The 22,587-nt window shown below is 33.9% G+C and overlaps 1 protein-coding gene, 1 non-coding gene and 1 pseudogene across 23 annotated transcripts in view; 1 reads left to right on the top strand and 2 right to left on the bottom strand.

Moving 5' to 3' along the window:
• Ppip5k2 (diphosphoinositol pentakisphosphate kinase 2) overlaps positions 1 to 22,587 on the top strand; it is an 85,725-nt gene that overhangs the window by 20,871 nt on the left and 42,267 nt on the right. For 21 of the 22 annotated variants that reach the window (XR_015438891.1, XR_015438888.1, XR_015438887.1 and 18 more), the window contains 9 exons: positions 1,173 to 1,259; positions 2,117 to 2,192; positions 2,279 to 2,388; positions 8,596 to 8,681; positions 10,882 to 11,007; positions 11,155 to 11,276; positions 11,509 to 11,691; positions 20,687 to 20,828; positions 21,490 to 21,713. Coding sequence is in view for 17 of the 22 variants with exons in the window: in XM_004841749.4 (XP_004841806.1) it covers positions 1,173 to 1,259; positions 2,117 to 2,192; positions 2,279 to 2,388; positions 8,596 to 8,681; positions 10,882 to 11,007; positions 11,155 to 11,276; positions 11,509 to 11,691; positions 20,687 to 20,828; positions 21,490 to 21,713 (1,156 nt within the window). In the remaining 5 variants the exon portion in view is untranslated. Of the gene's footprint in view, positions 1 to 1,172; positions 1,260 to 2,116; positions 2,197 to 2,278; positions 2,389 to 8,595; positions 8,682 to 10,881; positions 11,008 to 11,154; positions 11,277 to 11,508; positions 11,692 to 20,686; positions 20,829 to 21,489; positions 21,714 to 22,587 lie in introns of all 22 variants that reach the window. The other variant, XM_087180693.1, reaches the window with a different exon arrangement.
• On the bottom strand, positions 4,217 to 4,323 carry LOC147826575 (U6 spliceosomal RNA). The gene has a single exon (XR_015439016.1). It is a non-coding gene; the product is annotated as a U6 spliceosomal RNA (small nuclear RNA).
• Positions 14,969 to 15,887, bottom strand: LOC106009144 (sorting nexin-2 pseudogene; annotated as a pseudogene).

Raw genomic sequence — 22,587 nt, 5'->3', positions numbered from 1 at the left:
TTTAGAAATTCCTTGAGTTTTCCTGTCAGTCAGTGGTATACCAAAAAAAAATAAAATTTTGAATGATCATAGGTACTACATGATGTATATTTTCATATAATCAAGGCTGACTATGGAAGAGTAGATTGTGTGCTTTTGCAGAGGTCCATTAGACTAAAAGTCTCTGATATTCTTACAAATAAAATCCTGGAACATGCTTGAGTAATTATAGAACTACATAATCAAGCCATACCACAAAAAGAGGTGCCAGTAGGTACATTGCTGAAAGGTTCATAGTGGTTATACAACTTCAGCTCTCTCCAGTTATACCTTGAGGTAGAATAATTGGATCAAGCTGGGGATTTAGCTCAGTGGTTTCGCTGCCTCCTGCGCAAGCACAAGGACCCGAGTTCGATACCTGGTACCAAAAAAAAAAAAAATAATAATAATAATAATTAGATCAATATTGCCAAAGTGTTTCATAACATTTTACTAAAGAAAATTACTCAATGAAAAGTTAGGTGAGTTGACTAAATGCTTCATATTCACAGTTGAGAGGTTTATATTAACATGTTAAATATTCTGAAAAGTCTGATTGGGAGAAAAAACCATTTTGGTTTTTAAGCCAACATTTCTCAAACTTCTTCAACACAAGGTTTTTTTCAGATAATTTTTATTAATGTATTGCTGGATTCTGTTCAGCTCACACTTTGGCAAACACTCAGTCACACCTCTTCTAGCATGCTTCTAAAATAGTTTTATCTTCCAGTAAGTTGAGTTGTAAATACTTGTTCTTAAACAGGCAAAATCTAGCAAATGTATAAATATTACAGCCATCAAGCAGAGCTTTGTTTTGGTTGAATGAAATCTGTCTATAATTACCTAATGCTATAGGGCAGATGTTCAGAGATCCGAGTCCACGTACTTTTATCCCAGAGTTAACTTTGTCATCTCTTTGATGAGAAAGTATTGCATATCTTACTATTGTTCCTCCTCTGGCTCTTAAATTCTTTTCAGGGTTTGATTTCATAAAATTAAGACTAGCTTATCATAAGTACTGTTCTTCATGGGGAAGAACTTGAAAAGATAAAAGAGGAGTTTAAATAAATGACTGGATCTTGATATTATAATAATGTGAATTATATAGCACAAATCCTTATTAGACAATTGAAAACATATTTTTTAAATTTTAGGATGGAACTCAGATGTGTCATAGGTGTCATACGTCATGGAGATAGAACACCAAAACAAAAAATGAAAATGGAAGTGAGGCACCAAAAGTATGTTTGAAGAAGAATAACTTAATATTTATGATATAAATTTAAGATTATGATGAGTATTATCTTCTTATGATTAATATATTACATAGAAAACTTTTACTTGCTGTATATTTGGCATTAATATTTAAACCATTAAATCCATGCGAATTCATTAAAAATATTGTATATGCTAGCATATGGAAATTATTGTGGTAATATCCATAAATATCAGTCTGACCTGGCTTACATTTGTTGTTGTAAAGATGTTCTATTTAATCTTGGTCTATCATTCTCTTGCACTGCATTCTGAGAATTATTAAACTCCCAGCCCTCTACAAGAAAATCAGTAGAAAGCTAGCTATTTCTATTCAGTGTTTGATGATGAAATTTGAAAACCTAAGTCATTAAGTATGTGTTGACAGGTATTTAATTTGTGTATACTGACTTCAGAGAATATATCCCAGCACCACAAAAAAACTGTATGTTTAGTTTCCATCATGAGAAAACTTTGAAAAAATAATATGCTAACTGTTAGATTGATACGGTTTAAGAAAGTAGTATGTTTTATAGTAAATGTAGAGGAGCAAAAGTAAGATAGTGGAGTGCAACTGTAGTCTCATACACAAAGGTGACTGAGGCAGGAGGATCACTTGAGTCAAGAAATTCCAGGCCAGCTTGGGCAATATAGTAAGACCCCCATTTCTGGGGGAAAAAAGTAGAGGAGAGACATGGTACAGTACAGTGAAAGAGAAAACAATACGTGAAATTCATAGGTTTTGAGTTCGTATGCCCTATCTATCACTTTATTAATTTAAATACATGATAGGGATATTAATTTTACAAGTGACTAACAGTGCTACATCTTTTTTTATTATAAGATTTTTCGATCTTTTTGAAAAGTGTGATGGATATAAATCAGGGAAGTTAAAACTCAAAAAACCAAAACAATTACAGGCAAGTATATTTGCTTTCTTGTTGTGTTTAAAACTTTTAATGGTGAAATAACATAAAAATTCAATTCTTTATTAACTTTTTTATAGGAAGTGCTTGATATTGCACGACAGCTTCTTATGGAACTAGGGCAAAATAACGATTCTGAAATTGAGGAAAACAAGTCCAAACTTGAACAACTTAAGACTGTATTAGAGATGTGAGTAACTGTTGAAGTTCTTAATTTTGATTCTTCTCCCTTTTTTATGTATGATTTTCTACTTTATTTTAATATATTTTATTAGTACATATTAATTTTATAGAATATTGGGTTTCATATATACATGTATTCTATTTTCATAGTATCCATCCCACCTATATCGTCCTTTACACAATGATCCCATCCCCCTTATTTCCTCTCTTTTGTCTAATAATTGTCTGCCTTCAACTTTCATATTATCTTTATTTTATTTTTTATATTCTACATATTAGAGAAAACTTGCAAAATTATCTTTTTGAATCTGACTTATTTCACTCAACATGTTGATCTCTAGTTCCATTTTCCTCCAGATATACTTTCATTCTTTATGGCTGAGAAATACTCATATATATATATTTGTTTGTTTGTTTGTTTGTTTTGTTTTCTTTATCCTTTCTTTCATTGATGTGTACCCAGGATGGCTACATATGTTGGCTATTGTGAATTGTGCTACAGTCAACATGGGTATAAAGGTATCCCTCTAGTATGCTCAATTTAATTCCTTTGGGTATACACCAAGGAGTAGTGTAGCTGGATCTTATGGTAGTTCTATTCTTAGTTTTTTGAAGAACTTCTATATTGATTTCCATAGTATCTGTACTAATTTACAATTCTATTACCGTTGTAGAAGGATTCCTTTTTCCCTGGATCCTCACCAGCATTTATTGTTTTTTTTTAATTCATTCTTTTAAGTTGTTTAAAATATTTTAATATACATGATTGCCATATGGTTATATCTGTTCATGTTGATATATCTGGTACCGATTCTGCCCATGTGACACAACAACCAGGCCTGACCCTATTAAACTGAATAGGTTGAAGAGGTATGTAAATAACAGTACACAACCAAAGCCCAGATCACATCACTGGGAAAGAGATACTAACCAAAGAGATCTCCATATTAACAATGGAATTTTTATTTAATTTATTCTCTACTCTTAGCACAAAAAATGATGGAAACATGAAAAAACAAGGCAACAAAATGCCTCCAAAAATTCTTAACTATCCCCAAGCTGATCCAATGGGCACTGATGGGGAGGAATTAAAAAAAAAATAGCTGATAGCTATTCTGATTAGGGTGAGAGAAAATCTCAGTGTAGTTTTTTTGGTATCAGGGATCAAACTTGGGACCTTGTGCGAGGCAGGTGGTGGCACCATTGAGCTAAATCCCCAGCCCACCTCAGGGTAATTTTAATTTGCATTTCCCTAATAACTGGATATGTTAACCATTTTTTCATATTTTTTTGTACCTTGTTTGAGAAGTATCTGTTCAGTTTATTTGCCCATTTATTAATTTTTTGGTATAAAGTATTTTCAGTTCTCTATTCATCTTCTGTTGAATGAGTAGCTGATAAAGATTTTATCTTATTCTGTATTCCCTTCATCATGCTAATTGTTTTTCTTTGTTGTGAAGTTTTTAAATGTTATGTAGTCCCAATTTTTTATTATTATTATCTCGTTTTAGGAGTCCTATGGAAGTCATAGCCTGTGCCTATGACTTAAAGTGTTTTCTTCTAGCAGTTTCAGAGTTTTGCAACTTATACTAGTGGTGGCTAACGTATGCCACATGTGCTGTAGTGGTCATGAAGAACCCTATCCTCTCTGTGGACACATGAGCCAAATTGCCCAGCATTACCCCTAACAGCTGAGCATTCAGGTTTAATTGCAGTGTTGGCACTTTGCAATAAATAAGTGGGTTTTGGATTCCACTTTGGGCAGTTGGTTTCTAAAAGGGTCACTATCACTGTCTTAGACCTAGGCCTTTGATCCTTCTGTAATTATTTATTTTTTTAATATGAAAAACATCGTGAATCTGTATGTTATTCTTATACAAGGACCATGATATACTTCTCCACATCATTCCAATTTTAGTACATGTGCTGCCCAATCAAGCATCTTTGATCCATTTTGGATTGATTTTTATGCAGGGTGAAAGATAAGAACGTAGCTTAAATTTTTTCCAGCACCATGTGTTAGAATCTGTCTTCTCCAGTGTATATATTTTGACCTCTGAGTGAAGAATCAGATGACTGTAGTTGTGTGGCTTTGTTTCTCTATCCTTTATTTTATTCCACCAGTATAATGTCTGGTTTGTTTGTTTGTTTGTTGTTTGTTTTTACCAGCATCATGTTATTTTGTTACTACAGCTTTGTACTATATTTTGAAATGAGGTTCAGTGGTGGCTCTAGCATTGCTCTTTTTTGCTTAGGATTGCTTTTGTGTTTCCATATGAATTTTAGGGGGTTTTTTTGTTTTTTGTTTTTTTTTAGTTCTGTGAGGAATGACATTGGGGAATCTAGATTGCTTTCGGTGTATGGCCATTTTAACAATATTGACTCCATGCATATACATGGAAGTGTTTCCAATTTATAGTGTCTTCTCTAATTTCTTTCTTCAGTGTTCTATGAATTTCATTGTCTTTCACCTCTTTGATTGGATTGATTCCTTAGTTTATTATTGTTTGGAGTTATTGTGAATGCAGTTGTTTTGCTCATTTCTTTCTCAGGTAGTTGATGTGTAGAATAGCTATTGATTTTTTATTGTTGCTTTTCTAATGTTTAGTTATTTTCTAATTCTCGTTAGTTTACACTTTCTTTGTGTAGAATTTCTTTAACTATCTTCTTCAATGTTGCTTAATGGTCATGCATTCCTTTAATATATACTTATCTTGGAAAGTATGTCTCCTTTAATTCTGAAGAATAACTTTGCTGGATATAACAATCTAGTTATTTTCTTTTGGTTAGATACACATTGTTCCATATCTTCCTGATTTTTAGAGTTTGTGCAGAGAAATTGCAGTTATTCTGATGAGTTTCACTTTATAACTAACTTGATATTTCTGTCTTGTAGCTTTCAATATTCTTTCCTTATTCTGTATTCTTGACATTTTAATTGTGATATATGGTAGGGGTGTGTGTTCTAATCATGCCACCTGGATATCCATATCTTTCCCAACATTTGGGAAGTTTTCTGCTGTTATTTCTCTGAATTGATTTTCTTTGCCTTTAGTCTGTACCTTAGTGCCCTCTTCTATACCAAATTTCTTAGGTTTGTTTTTTTAACTATGTTCCATAGTTCTTCAACTTTTTGTTGATTTCCTGTTATTTTTCTTTATCGTTGTTTGAGCATAATAATGCATCAGCCATGTGTTCAAGCTATGAAATGCTGCTTTTCTTCTTCATCCAGTCTTTCTGATAAGGTTTTCAGTGAATATTTTAATTTGTCTTCTTAAAGTTTCTTTTTCAAGGTTTTTCTTTGATTGTTCTTCAGAATCTCTTCATAGAATTTCTCCTTTATATCCTGTATTGTCTTCCTTACTTCATTCCACTGTTTATTTGTATCTTCTTTGAAATCATTGATTGTTTAAAGAATCAGTCTTTTGAATTCTTTGGGTAGCATTTCATCCACTTTGATAACTTTGAATTCAGTTACTGACAAGTTATGGATTTTTGGAGGAACCATGTTTCCTTGGTTCTTCATGCTTCTTATGTTTCTGTGTTGAGGTTTATATATCTGTTGGGATAAAGATGCCTTCTGTTCTCATGTGAGGAGAATCTTCTTAGCAACAAGCCTTCTTGGGAGGGGTCACTCCCCAGTGTGACTCAGACAAGATAAACTGTAGTAGCAGCAGCACCGTTAAGCCAGAGATTGAAATACACTAAAAACCATTTGATAGCAGCAGTATTAACTATAGAACTACTAACAATAGAAAAGAAAGTAGGAATACTAATATATAGTATTAGTATTCAGTCAACTGAAAAGATAAAAATTAATAGACATTATAAGGAATAAAAATGAAGTAATAATAAAGATGGAGGGTCAAGGAAAGGGAAAAATGAAAGAGAACCCAATTTTAAAAAAATAAGGTGAGGGCCGGGGATTTAGTGCAGTGGTACCGCGCCTGCCTCATAAGCACGAGGTCCTGAGTTCAATCTCTGGTTCCAAAAATAAATAAATAAATAATAAAATAAAAATAAAAAAATAAGATGAGAAAGAGGAGAAAAGAGTGAGAGATTAAAAAAATCTAACTAAAAAATGTAAAAGTAAACACAATTGGATAAAAATAATAGAAAAAAACAATAAGCAAACAAGAAGAATAAAAGAGAAAATAGAAAAGAAGTAAAGAAAAAAAGGTGAGAAAATCAGAGAAAGAAAAAGAAAAGTGAATCCAAAAGTGGAGAACACTGGTGTGTTTGGAACAGTAAAGTTTCTCTCCAAGACTTCTCCTGGGACCAGTCAGTTTTGGGATTGAGGTTGGAGTCGTGCCTGAGGCCTCTTGTATATTCTCTGCACTTACACTTAACCGTCTGGGCCTCTATGAATGCTGAGTCTTCCCCACCTTTTCCACTGGGCAGGACCAGTCAGGGTGTGTTGTCTCCCTCAGAGCTATGTTCAGTCCAGAGGTTTTTAATGTGTGCGCATTTCTGTCTGCGCACTGGAAGAGACTGCTGTCCTCACACTGTGTGGTGTGTGGGCTGGTCAGGTGCCTCACTTGCTCCAGAGACCTCCCAATCTGCATCAGGGACATGGCAAATGTCCTAGCAGAGACAAATCCATGGAAGTGTTGGAGGGTGGGGGAAGCAAACAGATCACCGAATTCTGTGCTAGAGGGGGCAGCAAGAGGAACCTAGTAGTCTCCTGGGTGGGCTTAATGCTGGCCATTTCAGATCTAGCCCCCTCAGAAAACTTCACGTGAATGGCCTGCCTCCTCACCTCGGAGCTCCCATTGCTTAAAGACGTCTCAGAGAATTTCTGCACACACACCAGCCCCCACCCCGCGCCTCCACAACTGTCTCTTGTGGATTTATACCTTCTGTGGATTTGCCTTCAGGTTTGCCTGGTATATGAAGAGTCAAGTCCATGCGCCCCCACCCCAGCCCCACTGTGCATTACTGACTGCTTTGTACTTTGCTCTCTGTTGCCCTTCCCCCTCTCAGTGCTTTTTGGCTTTCTTCTTGGTTGCTGGAGCTCTTCTTCTTTCTCTCCTCAGAATATAATTTCTTGTTTCTGACTCCTTGCTCTTCTGGTCACCAGATAGGGTCCAAGGAATTCCCCTAAAGATGAGGGGGGATCTCAATTCAGCCCACTGAGTAGGTTCTTGATTCTTGTCACAGAAAGAAATTTTAGGACACATGAGTGAGAGGTGTAAAATGGTATTATTAGGCAGAATTGAAGAAATACCTGCTCAGAAATAATAGATTATGTACCTTCAAGAGAGAAACATACTACTCTCTGGGGTTTGGGATCTATATATTTTTTTCAGGTATCCTTTTAGGGTGGTAGTCTAAGATGTTTTGCCTAAAAACATTGTTTGAGCCCTTTGAATCTGTTTAGAGAAACAGATTCCTATGGTCAGGTTTCTGCCTTATACTTTGTCAACTAAACTAATTTATGGATTTACATTATTTTAAAGGATTTTGGTTTTAATGGGCCTGGAAGAATAAAACAGGCTTAGGAAGCACAGAGCGGAGAAAAGAGTTTGTAGTCTGAGTTGCATTTTCGCTAAAAGTACAATTTTAAAACTACAATATTCTTTGTGTCCTTTCTACTTATTTTATTTCTTCTGCTTCATTCTTATTCTCAGATTCACATGAAGGTTACTTCTATTCCCCTATCTTACCCTGGAAGCCTAATTTCCCATTTTAATTTCCTTCGGTTTGATCTTTTTCTCTGTACCATTGTGGCTGAGGAGAAATGACTAAAAGTCCTAATGTGACAAAATAGATTATGGTATTAAGGTTAGTTTATTGTTTTAGTTTTACAGGACTGTTTAAATAAAAAAGCTACACCTCCATCTAGTAAAATTGATTCCTACCAGTACTCCTGTTAGTAGCTTTATGTATTTGACCACTTATGGTCTTCTGTCCTTAATTATTTAAGGTATCTATGCTTATATTTTTTACATGTTTCTATAGAACCTTTTCACCTCTTCGAATTTTCTAAATTTTGTAGAAAACATTTGTATTTGTTATTTTACAGTGGGTTAGAATGGCTATTTATGATACAGATTTTCTGCATGATGTTTTAAAGAATTCACCAAAGCAGTTACAAATGGAAAAGTGTATTAAAATGTGAGAATTAGCTTTTTTCCACATAGATTTAGTGTTTTTTTAAGAGATTACATCAACAATTAATATTGTCCATTCTGTTTGCCATTTTGTTTTTCAGGTATGGTCATTTTTCTGGAATAAATCGTAAGGTCCAGTTGACTTACCTCCCACATGGGTGTCCTAAAACCTCTAGTGAAGAGGAAGGTATGTCATTCATAATGCTTGTTGTGTTTTACATATGTATAGTGACTTTCTATGCCATGTTGATTATTTTTGGACCATCTTCTAATTAATAGTTTAGGGACTTGCATGCTGAATAAAAAAATGAATAAACTCAAGTGTTAAAATTGTGCCACTACCTTTAAATAAATAACCTTTAAATAAGCGATAGATTTATTATTTTGAAAACTACTTGGGACTTCCCTTTTATTCTGAGATTGTTTCAGAAAGCTTATTTATTTATAACTGTTGTATAACAGGTTCAACTTTTCTTCTTTTAATAGAGGAAGGTAGAATATACAGGGAGAAAGTTCCAAAAGTAAGAAAATTTTAAAATATACGCAGTGTGTATCTAAAATGAATTGGTATTTTCTTCTACCCAGTAAACCCAAATGAGCTTTTAAATAAGGTTGGTATCCTATGAGCAATCAACAGAAAAGTCCACAGATTCGTCTACCTTTTAAAAGAAAAAGGCAAGGTTGGAGAGTCATTTCATGGAGAAATGCAGATGGTAAATAAAATTATAATAATATTAAATATTCCTTACCTGAAATACTTGAGATCTGAAGTGTTTCAAATTTTGGACTTTTTAAGATTTTGAAATACCTTCATGTGCAGCATGAGATGTCTTAGGAATAGGACCCAATTCTAAACACAAAACTCATTTATTCATATCTGTGTGTGTGCATATATGTACACACATGCGTATGTGTATGTGTACCTTATGTGTAGCCTGAAGAAACTTAATAAAATATTTTTATTTTATATGTAAGACCAAGTTTCATAGTGTGGAATTTTCCACTTGTGGTATCCTGTTAGGGATCAAAAAGCTCTAGACTTTGAAGCATGTGCACTTTGGATTAGGGATACTCAGTCTGAATAATCTCTCTTGCCCATCACACTGACAAAGAGCTTTTTCTTCTCTTTTTGAAAATGGTAATAAAAAATGTTGATGTGAATACACTACGGCAGGATTTTAGCCTACTAGTAGAAGTGTAGATTGATATATCTTTTTAAACAGTAATTTGACAATTCAAAACTTCAAAAAATGTTGCGCTGCTTTGACCTTGTAATAATCAATCCCAATTAAATAATCAGATGTGCAGAGAAAGATCACTCTGTAGGAATATTCACAGTGGCATTATTTATTGTAGCAGAAATTGAAGTAGTGATTATCTTAAATGCAAATACATTTTTGAATTTGTTAATCTTCATACGTTTATTTTAATATTTGATCTGTTGTTCTTGTCACACTTTGTGATTGCAAACAACACAGATTAATTTTCTGTATCAATGTTTATAATGAAAAACTTCTTGTGAACAAATATAATAACAATGTAAGTTACCTGTGTTCTATCAGTTCCTTATCAGCCTGCATGATAAAGCATATACCACTGCTAACGAGTCCTAAAGAAAGCATGATTTTCTATCACTTTTAATGAATCATTATTCTTTAAGTGTTTATAAATTACTGTTAAATTACCTTTGTTTCTAAATCTCAACACAGACAGATCTTAAGGCCATGCATGATAAAGAGGTGGTCAAAGTTAAGTACAGAAACTCATTCACTTATGGCGGGTGTCTCCCTCATGTCTGAGAAAATCATTTAATCTGGAAATTACAAAGATTGTACAATTCAAATGATGCTCTTGACTACATCTCATTGTTTGCTAAAATTTGAACTAGAATACATGATAGGCTGTCATGCAAATCATTGATTGCCAATCATAAAACATATATATGTTCTTCACTTCCGCTAATGTATTTTCTTCTATGTGACAGCACTGTGAAAAGCACCTGACATAAACACAGATCAGTTCTGGGCCCTGGTGTCTAGGAGCTCATAGTCTATTAGAGGTAGCATAACTAGGTTAAATAACTAGGTTAAATTGGATGAATCACTATGAGAGTAGAGGAAGGAGATGCAGTACTTCTGCGGAAAATTGGGAGCCTTCTCCTAAGCATGAAAGAGATTCTGAATTTGAGTAAAATTTTCATAAGTAGTCCAAATGGTATTTCTGATGAAAGCAAAAGCCCACAAAGATAGGCACGTTTAGGGACTGAAATAATTTACATTTGAGATTCCACTGTGAAAGCACACCCCCCCCCCAACATTTAACATTGAGGCACGTCTCTTTAAAGAAACATACTTAACATTTGTTTTATTCACTTGTGTGTGTTTTAGACAGCCGAAGGGAAGAGCCATCCTTACTGTTGGTTCTAAAGTGGGGAGGAGAACTAACCCCTGCAGGCAGGGTCCAGGCTGAAGAACTTGGAAGAGCTTTTAGGTGTATGTATCCTGGAGGTCAAGGTAAATCTTGAAATTTCTTGAATTTGGTTAAATGTATACATTTTATTTGCAAATCCTTATGTGTAAGTATTTTTGATGCTAGTAAATATTTAAAGAAATACAATGAAATAAAAATACAGCTTAAGTGATTTGGGGATTTACTTTTAGGAGATTATGCAGGATTTCCTGGTTGTGGTTTACTTCGGTTACACAGCACCTACCGACATGACCTCAAAATATATGCCTCTGATGAAGGGCGAGTCCAGATGACTGCAGCTGCTTTTGCAAAGGTACCAATAAATGCTTTTTTAAATTACTAGAATTTGTATGTAATATGGCAGTTTAAGAGATTTTTACTGAAGCAGTATTTAAAATTTCCGGATTTGGAACTTCTAAGCCAACAACTGGCAATGAGAAACTATAGATTATATATTGTGAAATTCAGCATATAACAAAATTATGATATCTTCTATGATTTTGCATATTAATTTTTAAATTACTGGCTTTGTTTAATATGTTTAGGGGCTATTGGCTCTAGAAGGAGAGCTTACACCCATTCTTGTTCAGATGGTGAAAAGTGCGAATATGAATGGTCTTTTGGATAGTGATAGTGATTCTTTGAGTAGCTGTCAACAACGTGTGAAAGCAAGACTTCATGAAATACTTCAGAAAGACAGAGATTTTACTGCTGAAGATTATGAAAAGGTTGGTGTTAGCACACTTATATTTTGAAAATATTACATGCAGAAAAATGCAAAAAACATAATTGTTGTGCTTAATGTCTTTTAAAGCAAATATTTTTAGAATCACCAGATAGAGAAATAGAACATTGGCACATTACTGGCCCCTTCACGATGCCAACCCATTCCTATCTCCTAGAAATAACTACGATCCTGACTTTTTCTGTTGCCCTTTTTTATAGTCTTACCATATCTAGAATATCGTAGTCATTTGGATTAGTGTGCATATCTAACCAATGTCGTCTGATTTTTGGCAACTTACTTAGCAGTTTATTTTAATTGACAAAAATTGGACATATTCTGTACAACATGATGTTTTTAAATATGTATATATTGTGGAGTGGCTAAAATGAGCTAATTAATATATGCACTGCCTCGAATCTTGTCATTTTTTTTGTGGTGAGAACACTTCAAAACTACTCTCTTAAGGATTTTCAAGATAAAATGCAATTCTATTAACTATAGTCACTGCATCATGACCTTACTTTTTATAATTGAAATTTTATCTTTTTGACCAACACCTCCTTAACTTTTTCTCACCTCAAACTCCAGTAGCCACCATTCTACTCTCTCCTGAATTCAGCTTTGTTAGATTTCACAAGTGAGATCATGCTGATTTGCCTTCCGTGCCAACTTGTTTCAGTTACTTTAATGTCCTCCAGGTTCATTCATGTTATTGCAAATTATTTCTTTCTTTTTTAGGACTGGACAGTAATATTTTTAACTGAAGTGTAATTTTTTTATTAGTGCATTTTAATAATATAGAATAGTGAGGTTCATTCTGAGAGATTGGTAAATGTGTATAACATATTGATCATTTTCAGTTCCATTATCCCCTTTTCCCTATTCCTCTCTCCCTTGATCCCCTCCCCTTTCTCCAAAATCTACCTTTTAGTCTCCTGTCATCTCTCCTATATTTGTTTATTCATAAGGCTGGATAGAAATTTCACTGTATTTTTATATCACATTTTGTTTATTCATCCATTGACGTACAATTAGGGTGATTTCATATTTTGGCTGTTTTGAACAATGCTGCTGTGAAAATGAGAGTTTAGATGTCTCTTCAGCATACTCACTTCATTTTCTTTGAATATATGCTCAGAAGTAGGATTATTGGATCGTGTGGTTCTGTTTTCGGGTTTTTGTGTAACCTCCATGCTGTTCATTATAATGGCTTTACCAGTTTACTTGTACTGTTTTTTGAGCTTCATAGAATAGATATAATTTTCTTTTATATCTGGTTTCTTTTGCTCAGTACGTTTGTGAAATTCATCCATATTGTTGAGTATTTTCATAGTTAATTAATAATCATTGATCTGTAATATTCTATTTTAGCAGTTGGCAAACTTTTGCTATAAAAGATCAGACGATAACTATTTAAGCTTTGTGGGGCAAATATGTTCACTGTTATACATTCTTTTTTGACTGCCCCATAAAAATGAAAAAGGTATTCTCCCCTCATGGGCTGGGCCACAGGCCAGGCCACATATGGCCTGCAGTCTAGTTTGTTGACCTGTGTTCTATTTTATGAATATTCTACAGTTTATATATCCTTTTTTTTATTGTTACAGTTTTGAGCTGTTATGATTAAGGCTGCTATGAACATTCTTGAATGCCTTTTGAGTGTATGTTTCCCCTGGGTATATTCTAAGAGTGAAATTGTTGTGAACCATGATATGCTTATGTTTAATATTAGTGTATAAAGTCAAACTCTATTTCAAAGTCATAAAACCAATTTACACTGCCACCAGAAGGTCATGAGAGTTGACATTGCTTCACTTATTCCTCAGTCTTGAGAGTCTAAAACTATTCAGTTTTGGTTATCTGGTTTTAATGTTAATTGACCAGACATCCTGTTTTACAAAATCTTTTCTTCAAATCTCTCTTCTTGTTTTTCTATTTGATATCTCTGTGTTTCTTACTAAGTGATAGAAGTTATTTCTGTATTCTTTATATGTTATTTTTATGTGTGTCATGTTTACCACTACATACTCTGAGAATTAAGGATGGCTTTTGATAAACAGAAGTTCTTATTTTATGTATTTATTTATTTATTTTTGGTACTGGGGATTGAACTTGGGTCCTTGCGCTTGCGCAGGAGGTGGCAAAACCATTGAGCTAAATCCCTGGCCCTGAAATTCTTATTTTAGATGAATTCCAAGCTCAATTTTTTTCCTTCCATGTTAGTGTATTTTAATGTATTGCTTAGAATATCTTCTTTCTAACCAAAGATACGACATCCTTCCATGTAAGTTTTATTTTATTGCCCTTCACATTTATCTGCCATCATGTATGCTGAGAGTTAAGGGTGTCAAAACTGATCCTTCCTTGAAACTCTGTGTACATCTAGGTGTTCTAGCACCCCCTGAAAAGGCCTTTTCTCACTACCCTGTAGTGCCATCTTTATCAGATATGTGTAATGTTTCTGGACTTTGTATTCGATTTGTTGATCCTTGTAGTACAGATGAATAAAATTTTCTAACTTCCACGTGGACCCTTCCTCATTTGTTGGATTTTCATGGATTTCCATATAAATTTCAAAATAAGCTATTATAAATTACTGTTGAGATTTTAATTAAATTGCATAATATCTGTAGTTTGTGCAAATTTACATTTTAATCTAATCTTTATGAGTGCAGAATAGCTCATTTTAGTAGATATTACGTTCAATAATTTTTATAATTTTCTGCATAGAAGTCTTGCATATCTTATATTTAGACTGAGGCAATTGGTATTTTTAATGCAGTTATATGTGACACTTCTTTAAAGTTTTTTTCCTGTGACTATACAGAAGTAATTTTTAGTAACAATATGTACATTTACTTTGTTGAAATCATTAATTCTGATAATTTATGTAGATTTTCTGATTATTTGAAAGTATACTTTTGGGATTTTTTTTTCCCAGTCTCTATGCTTCTTTATCCTTTTGCTTGCCTTTAAATACAAAAGATCTTCCAATACTAATTATAAGCATTTCTTTTCTGTTCATGTTCTTCAAGACAAACCTTTTTGAAAATTTATAAAGTATATAGTTTTTATTTATTTATTTATTTTTATTTTTAATTTTTTTTGGTACCAGGGATCGAACTGGGGTCCTTGCACTTGTGCAGCAGGCGGTGAAACCACTGAGCTAAATCCTTGGCCCTAAAGTATATAGTTTTTAAAAAATGGTTTTAAATTATTTCATTGTAAGTTCAGGCTAGGTAGAACAAGCATCCAGTGTCATTTTAACAGCAATAATCTTATTGTTCAGCAATGAATTTGGCTTCAAATAGGAATTCCTCCTAGTATTTTATCAAGTGTTGCTGTGTTTGTACTGATTCAAGTTCTTGGTAAGTTTTTAAATCCTTCACCAACTTTTTTTTCAAATCTTACTACTTTTTTAATTTGGAGATCTGTTCAATGTGTCTTTCTCCTTGTTGTACTTTGAGTTCCTACTCTTCTTATTTCATTTTTAGCTTGTATATGGTTTGATATTTGTTAGCAGACATCATTTTTATCTCAGTTTCATGTTTTTTGAGCAAAGTAATTTTAGAACATCTTCCCGTTGCTGCCAACCTTGAATGCGATGGTCAAACACAGCTTTCACTGCAGCAATAAGAAGAATGTAGTCACTGAGTAGTTCTGAAGACTTACAGAAGTCTGCAGAAGACTGTTCTTGATGTAAGTGTTCTATTATCTCCTCAGCCTCTGGAAGCTAAGACAAGCTCTAGATAAAGCCTCAGAATTGTCTAACATGGCAGCATATTTTTAGCAAAGGCTGAAAGTTCTTTTCTGTGACAGACCAAGGCTTCAATACTGGCAGGAAGTTTCCTAAGTCACGAGTGAGAATCTTCAAATTGCTGTTGCCTTTCTTCAAGCTGTGCGTCTGATTCATTCATTTTGAAGCTCATTTTGTAGACAGCTTTGGCAAACTGTCCTTTGTTCACCATCTTCAGTATTTCTGCTCCACTCAGAGCCTGAGTATTAACTGCTCTTGGAAGCTCTGACATTCCACAAACTACCGTCAGGGTCCTGTAGTAAAGTTGGGTGTTTTACTGTTCTTTGAAGATACCTTTCAAGAGCTGCTCTTTGATTTTCTGCAAATTCAGTGGATGATGAATCTTGTTTCCCTACTTTGTCTTTGGTTATACCTACTATACTTCCTGCTAAAAGCTGAGTTTATTCCCATTTGTTTTTGTTTTTGTTTTTGTTGCTTGTACCAGTGAGATCTTTATCTTATACTCATGTCTGCAAGTGTTTCTCCTATTCTTAGTTTCAGCTCTTACATTTGGATCTTTGATCCATTTTGAGTTGATTTTGTATATGATGACAGGTCTGGTTTCATTCTCTGCATATAGATATCTAGTTTACTATTTATTAAAGAAGCTATCTTTTCTCTAATTTATGTTTTTGGTGTCTTTGTTGAAAATCACTTGCCTGTAAATGTATAAATTTATTTCTGGGCTGTTTTTTTCTATTGGTCTGTGTGTTAGTTTTTATGCCAGTACCTTGTTGTTTTGGTTCCTGTTGCCCTGTAGTATGTCTAGAGATCTGGCATCGCGATGCTTCTAGCTATGTTCATTTTGCTCAAGATTGCTTTGATTTTTTGGTATCTTGTGTGGTCCCTTATGAATTTATGATTGCTTTTTCTATTTCTGTGAAGGATGCATGCCATTGGTATTTTGATATTCTGTTGAATCTATAAACTGCTCTCCATAGTATGGACATTTTAACAATGTTAAGTTTTTCAGTCCATGAACATGGAAGATCTTTCTACATTTTTTGTCTGAAGTTTTTTCATCAGTGTCTTATAATTTTTATTGTAGAAGTTAACTTATTTAGATTTATTCCTAGCTATCATTATTATTGTAGCTATTGACAGTAAGATTGATTTCTTGGTTTCTTTGTGAACGAGTTTGTTAATTGGTGTATAAAAATACTATTGATTTTTGTATGTTCAGTCTTTGTTCTGCAACTTTACTGAATTTATCAGTTCCAATAGTTTTTGGTGGAGTCTTGGTTTATCTATTCAGAGACTTATGTCATCTACAAATCAAGGATAATTTGACTTCTTCCCTTTCTGTGTGGATCTTTTAGTTTTTTCTCTTGTCTAATTGCTGTGGCTAAGACTTCCAGTACTATGTTGAATAAGAGTTGTAAAAGTAAACATCCTGTCTTGTTCTGCTTCCTAGAAGAAATGCTTTCAGTTGGGCCAGGGATTTAGCTCAGTGGTTCTGCCACCTGCCTCACAAGAGCAGGGACCCAAGTTCAATCCCCGGTACCAAAAAAAAAAGGAAATGCTTTCAGCTTTTCCCTGATGATGTTCACTGTGGGTTTGTCTTCTATAGACTTTATTATATTGAGATGATATTCTTTTATACTTAACTTGTTGACCTTTTATCATGAAGGATGTTGATTTTATTGAGTGGTTTTTCTGCATCTATTAAGATGATCATTTGGTTTTTGTCCTTCATTTTGTTGATGTGATGTATTGTGTTTATTCATTATGTTGAACTATCATTGCATCTGTACATAAACCTCATTTTATCATGATATATAATCTTTTTGGTGTGCTGTTGGATTTAATTTGGTTATATTTTGTAGAGGATTTTTGCATCTCTGTTCATGAGGGATATTGATTTACAGTTTTCTTTTTCTATTGTATCTGTATCTGTTTTAGGTGTCAGGATAATGGTGGTTTTGTTGAAGGAGTTTGGAACAGTTCCCTCCTTTTCAGTTCTTTGGGATAGCTTGAGAAGAATTAGTGTTAAACTGGGTCTTCACATTCAGAAATTCTTTGTTCTCTTCCAGTCTGTTGTTAATTTTCTCCACTGTATTTTTTAATTTCATGTTTTGAATTCTTCAGCTCCAAGATTTCTGTTTATCTTTGTTAAAACTCTTGTTTCTTTGCTGAATTTCCCATTCTTATCATGAGCTGTTTTCCAAATTTCATTAAATTATCTCTATCTTCTTGCATCTCATTGAGTTTCCTTACCATAATCATTTGAGCTCTGTTTCCAGCATTTCATTAATCTTCTTTTCTCTGGAGTTTTTTGTCACTGAGTTATTATGTTGCTTTGGAGGCATTATGTTACCTTGCTATTTCATACCACTTGTGTCCCAACTTTGATATTTGCACATATGGCACCTCTCTTGTGTCCCTCAGTTTTATCTGGTGGTTTTTGTAGTAGAAGACTTTCTCCTACAGATGTATCTTCTGGTGTCAGTTTGATATGGCTTTGAATCCACTTGAGTGCAGTGATGCATCTCCATATATCTTCTTTAGCTGCAATTGATTTAGGTGCAGTGCATGCAGTAGTGGATCAAGGAGTCTGTCAGTCTCTGTGGATCATGCAGGAGTGAAACTAGTCCAATAGGCTGGCATGTGTGGCAGGGATGAGTTCATGCTGGGAGGAAGTACATGGCAGTGAGGGTAGGACACGGGTAGATTGTGTGTCAGAATGGTACTAGTGGGGATAGAGACAGTGTACAACATGAACTGGGCTTATCCTCCAGAGCAGTGCAGTGGTGTGCACGTCCTTGCCACTCCCTAAACCAGGCTCAGGGCCTACATATCGGATGCAGGATTCCACAGCAGCACCCATTTCAAGTGACCTTAGGAGCTGTTGAGAGACTCCCATTACAGGAGGACTTTTCTGTTTCAGAGGAGTGGTAACAGAGTAGTCAGTGCAACATAGAGTACTTTATTCTCATCTTTATAGAGCCATCCTAAATCTTCCTGGTCCACAGTCTCTGCATTTCATCTACATTATACTCCAGCATTCTCCTTAAATATTCTAGCCAAATTGCAGCTGTTTATTCCATGCTATGGCCTTTTGTAAGAAGGAAGCTCACTCAGTGGTCTATATGGCTATTTTGCTAGAAGTCTAAGTTACTCTTTAATTACTATTTATTATTTCTTTCATTTAGGGTTATTTTTCTTATGAACAAAAAATAGTGTAGTAATTCTATTAGTACCAGTCTGCTAGTGGTGAATTCTTGGGGGTTTTTGTTGTTTGTCTGAAGATGTCTATTTCAGCTTTACTCTTGTTATTTTCACTGCTTTGGAATTCTAGGATGATGCTTGGCAGTCAATATTTTTCTTGAGAAGTCAGCTGTTAGTCTTATTGTTAGACCTTTGAAAATAATTTTTAATACCTCCTCGCTACTTTTAACATTTTATTTTTATCTTTCATTCATAGCAGTTTTCTGTTGTATGTCCAGATAGAAGTCACCCTTGTTTTTCTCTAGTGGTTCTAGGTACCAGTGCCATGTGCTGGACTATTGCTCTACCATTGAACTACTTCCCTAGCCCCTGTAGATCACTTTATAACCTGCTGACAATTTATTAGGTTTTTTTGATCTGTGGTTTGATACTTGTCATTGGTTTTGGAAAGGTTTTTCAATATATTAATATCTCTTAATTTCTTCTGAGTTATCTCCAAATGTATATTTGTTGGAACTTATCACTTTGTCTTTTCTTATCTATAATTTGAATTTTTTTCCCTTTTTTGTCTCTATGCTTTATTCCAGATACAATATTCTAATCTATGTTTTAATTTACCAAATTTGTCTTTGGCTATAATTAATATGCTTTACAATCAACCACTTTTTTTATTCTAGAATTTCTATTTGCTTTTTTAAAATAATTGCTGGTCTTTGATTTTCAGGGGGTTTTGCTTTGTTTCATTTTTTGACTTCTTGAACATAAGAAATCTCATTTTTTAGTTTTTGTTGGAAATTCTAGTGGCTGAGTCATTCTGTTACTGTTGTCTATCTGTTGAGGGACCTTTAATCCTGTTTCCTTATGTGTCAATATCATTAGTTGTAGATGGATATTTTATTTGTTTATGGAAATATATTGAGCTACAGATGACTTTATCTTCTGGTCTTGTGATTTGTTTCTGCCATGCCTGTGAACATAGGAGTCTGGGATTGCCTTTAAACCACTTTCAGAAACAGATCCTTTTGGGCCTATTAGTTGAGTTTAACCTGGCCTGAAGGTTGGTGTTGGATTGATTTCCTTCTGATTCATCCTCATTTTTTTAAACCCTGGATGTAAGGGATTTACCAGAATTCCACGTTGGGTGAAACTTGAGCTCCTTTTTTTCTTTGTAGCCCAATATGATTTTTAAAGCTACTGAACTCTTTATAACCAAGAAATGTTTTCAGGTCAGAAACATTCTTTAATGACAGGCTCTCTTTGCAGGTCACTTACTCATCATTGAGCTTTGCTAACCTAAACTTGTTATCTCTCCGGTGCCTTTAAAGTAAAGATGCAGAAATTCTTTGCCCAGGATTTTTACTTATTTTCAGCAGTTAGATTGGTCCAAGCTACCTAGTCCACCATAACCAGAAATGGAATTCTACTTTACATTTTTTATTTTTGTAGGAACTTACTTCATATGGTTAAATAACTTGCCAAGATAAGTGTCAAAACTAGAGTTTACAATTATGTTATACATAGGTGGCTTTTGTTGAATGGAAATAAAACTCATTTCAGATGTATAATAGCTTAGTGGTTAAGAACATGAGTTCTGTAGTCAGACTGCATGTATTTGAATCCCACTCCTTCATATACTAGACATTTGATCTTAAGCAAGTTGCTAACCTTCAGATCTAGGTATCTCATTTGGAAAAAGGTGGCAGTAATAATAAAGGCTTAATGTAATTACATGTAAATATATGTCAAGGGGTTAAAACCATATTTACATATTACAAATCAGTAAGTGCTCATCAAGTCTCATAGCTTAAGTTAGAATACTTTTGCCAGATTTTCTTTATGAGTAATCTAATGGTAGCTAAACTTCATTATTTTTGTAGCAGGAACTTCTGGTGCTTTTACCTACCCCTTGATCTTATTACCATATTTTGGATGTCATCTTAATTTGTGGAATGGATTATTTTGGAAATTTTGTATGTTCTCTTAGATAGCTAAGCATAATAAGTTATAAAATATGTACTTTATTCATTTGTAGCTTACTCCATCTGAAAGCATATCTCTTATCAAATCAATGCATTTAATTAAAAATCCTGTGAAGACCTGTGACAAAGTTTATTCTCTGATTCAAAGTTTGACTTCTCAAATCAGACATCGAATGGAAGATCCAAAATCATCAGGTAAAAAAAAAATTTTTAAGGCATAAAATGAGTAAACATCAATCTCATTTTAAGAAATCAAACCTCTCTGAAGATCAAGTATAGTGTGAGTTAACATGTATGCAGCAAAGGAATAATAGCTAAGTTGTGGTTGCTTTTATCCATGATAATAGGGAAAACGCAATAGAACATTCTCATTTGATTAGTTATTTAGCATTATCAGCTAGTTACACTGCATAGGTCACATAAGAGGGAGGGACAAACAAGATGTTAAAGGCTGTGGCTCCAAGGTTAGCTTGGTTAACAACTTGGACAACTTTGACATCGTAGATTTTTTTTTTACTAGTATACATGTGTCATTTTAACAATTTTAATTTCTAAGATTCTTTTCTGCTAAAGGTTGTCTGCCTCTTCTGTTAATTATAGGAATGTAGTAAAAATAACCAGAAAGTCCATAACATGAAAAAGGTCTTTTACAAATTTTCAACCCAAGTTTTTATACCAAGTACTTAGTCAAGTCTAAAAAATACTTGATTGCTAATGAGATAGGCCTATAGTAATATGTTCTAACTTTATATAGTTTTACCTCTGCAACTTTAGAAGTTTCTGATATTCTGATTTTAATGTATATCCTTAATCAGATTTTTAAGCTGAATGTACTGAAAATGTTATATTGTTTTAGATATTCAGCTCTACCATAGTGAAACCTTGGAGCTTATGCTACGTAGATGGTCCAAGTTGGAGAAGGACTTTAAAACAAAGAATGGAAGATATGATATTAGTAAGATTCCTGACATATATGACTGTATAAAATATGATGTCCAGCATAATGGTTCTTTGAAATTAGAAGACACGATGGAATTATACAGGCTTTCCAAGGCATTAGCAGATATTGTTATCCCTCAGGTAACTAATGCTTAAGAATCAGTTTTCTTATACAGTTTTAAAGTACATATTTTTAAAATGTTTAGATAGAGTTGGTTTTCATGACTAGAAGATTTTTAAATGAAGTAATCGTGATTGATATTGTAAGCCTTCTGTTTTGCTTATACTAATTACATCTCCTTTCCTAACATTTTGATTTTAGCATCTTTTTAAAAATGAATTGTATATTAGAGCAGTTTTAGTTTCACAAGATGAAATGGAAGGTATAAGATTTCCCATATGCCCTTTGCCCCTACACATGCACAGCCCTGTTTCCCCATTAAGAGCCTCTTTCACCAGACTAGAATATTTTTTTACAGTCGACGAACCTTCATTGACATATCAGTGTCACCAGAGGTCCATAGTTTGCATTAGGATTCTGTGAACCTGGACACATTTACAGTGATATGTACCCACCATTATAGTATTATACAGAGTAATTTCACTGTCCAAAGAATACAGTGACTTTTAAAAATTTGTGCTCTTAAGAGTAATAATGTGCTAACAAAACAACTGAAGACAGTATAGAAAAAAATCACTTAAGTATTTATTGGATACCTAGTGCACACCTACCAGCTTCATGTTATGGAAGTATGTGGAGAATGGGAAGAAAAGGCAGCTGCATCCCTTATAAAAATCTTTTGCTTTGTGAGCTGGGCATGTCGCTTAGCGGTAGAGTGCTCGTCTTGCATGCACAAGACCTTTGGTTAAATCCCCAGTACAAAAAAACAAGTATAAAAAAGAAAGAAAAATGACAAGTCTTTTTACTTTATGTGAAAGTATTTGAAAATGTTTAGAGGTCAAGTTGTAAGTCATCCTTTTGGGGGACAAGGATCTTTTCATTATAGGATAATAA

Source organism: Heterocephalus glaber, unplaced genomic scaffold (assembly GCF_053883595.1).
Source record: "Heterocephalus glaber isolate CG9 unplaced genomic scaffold, H.glaber_assembly_v1.0 deba00001465, whole genome shotgun sequence".
Classification (NCBI taxonomy): Eukaryota; Metazoa; Chordata; class Mammalia; order Rodentia; family Bathyergidae; genus Heterocephalus; species Heterocephalus glaber.
The sequence above is the reverse complement of the archived record's forward strand: the minus strand, read 5'-3'. Positions and strand labels throughout refer to the sequence as shown.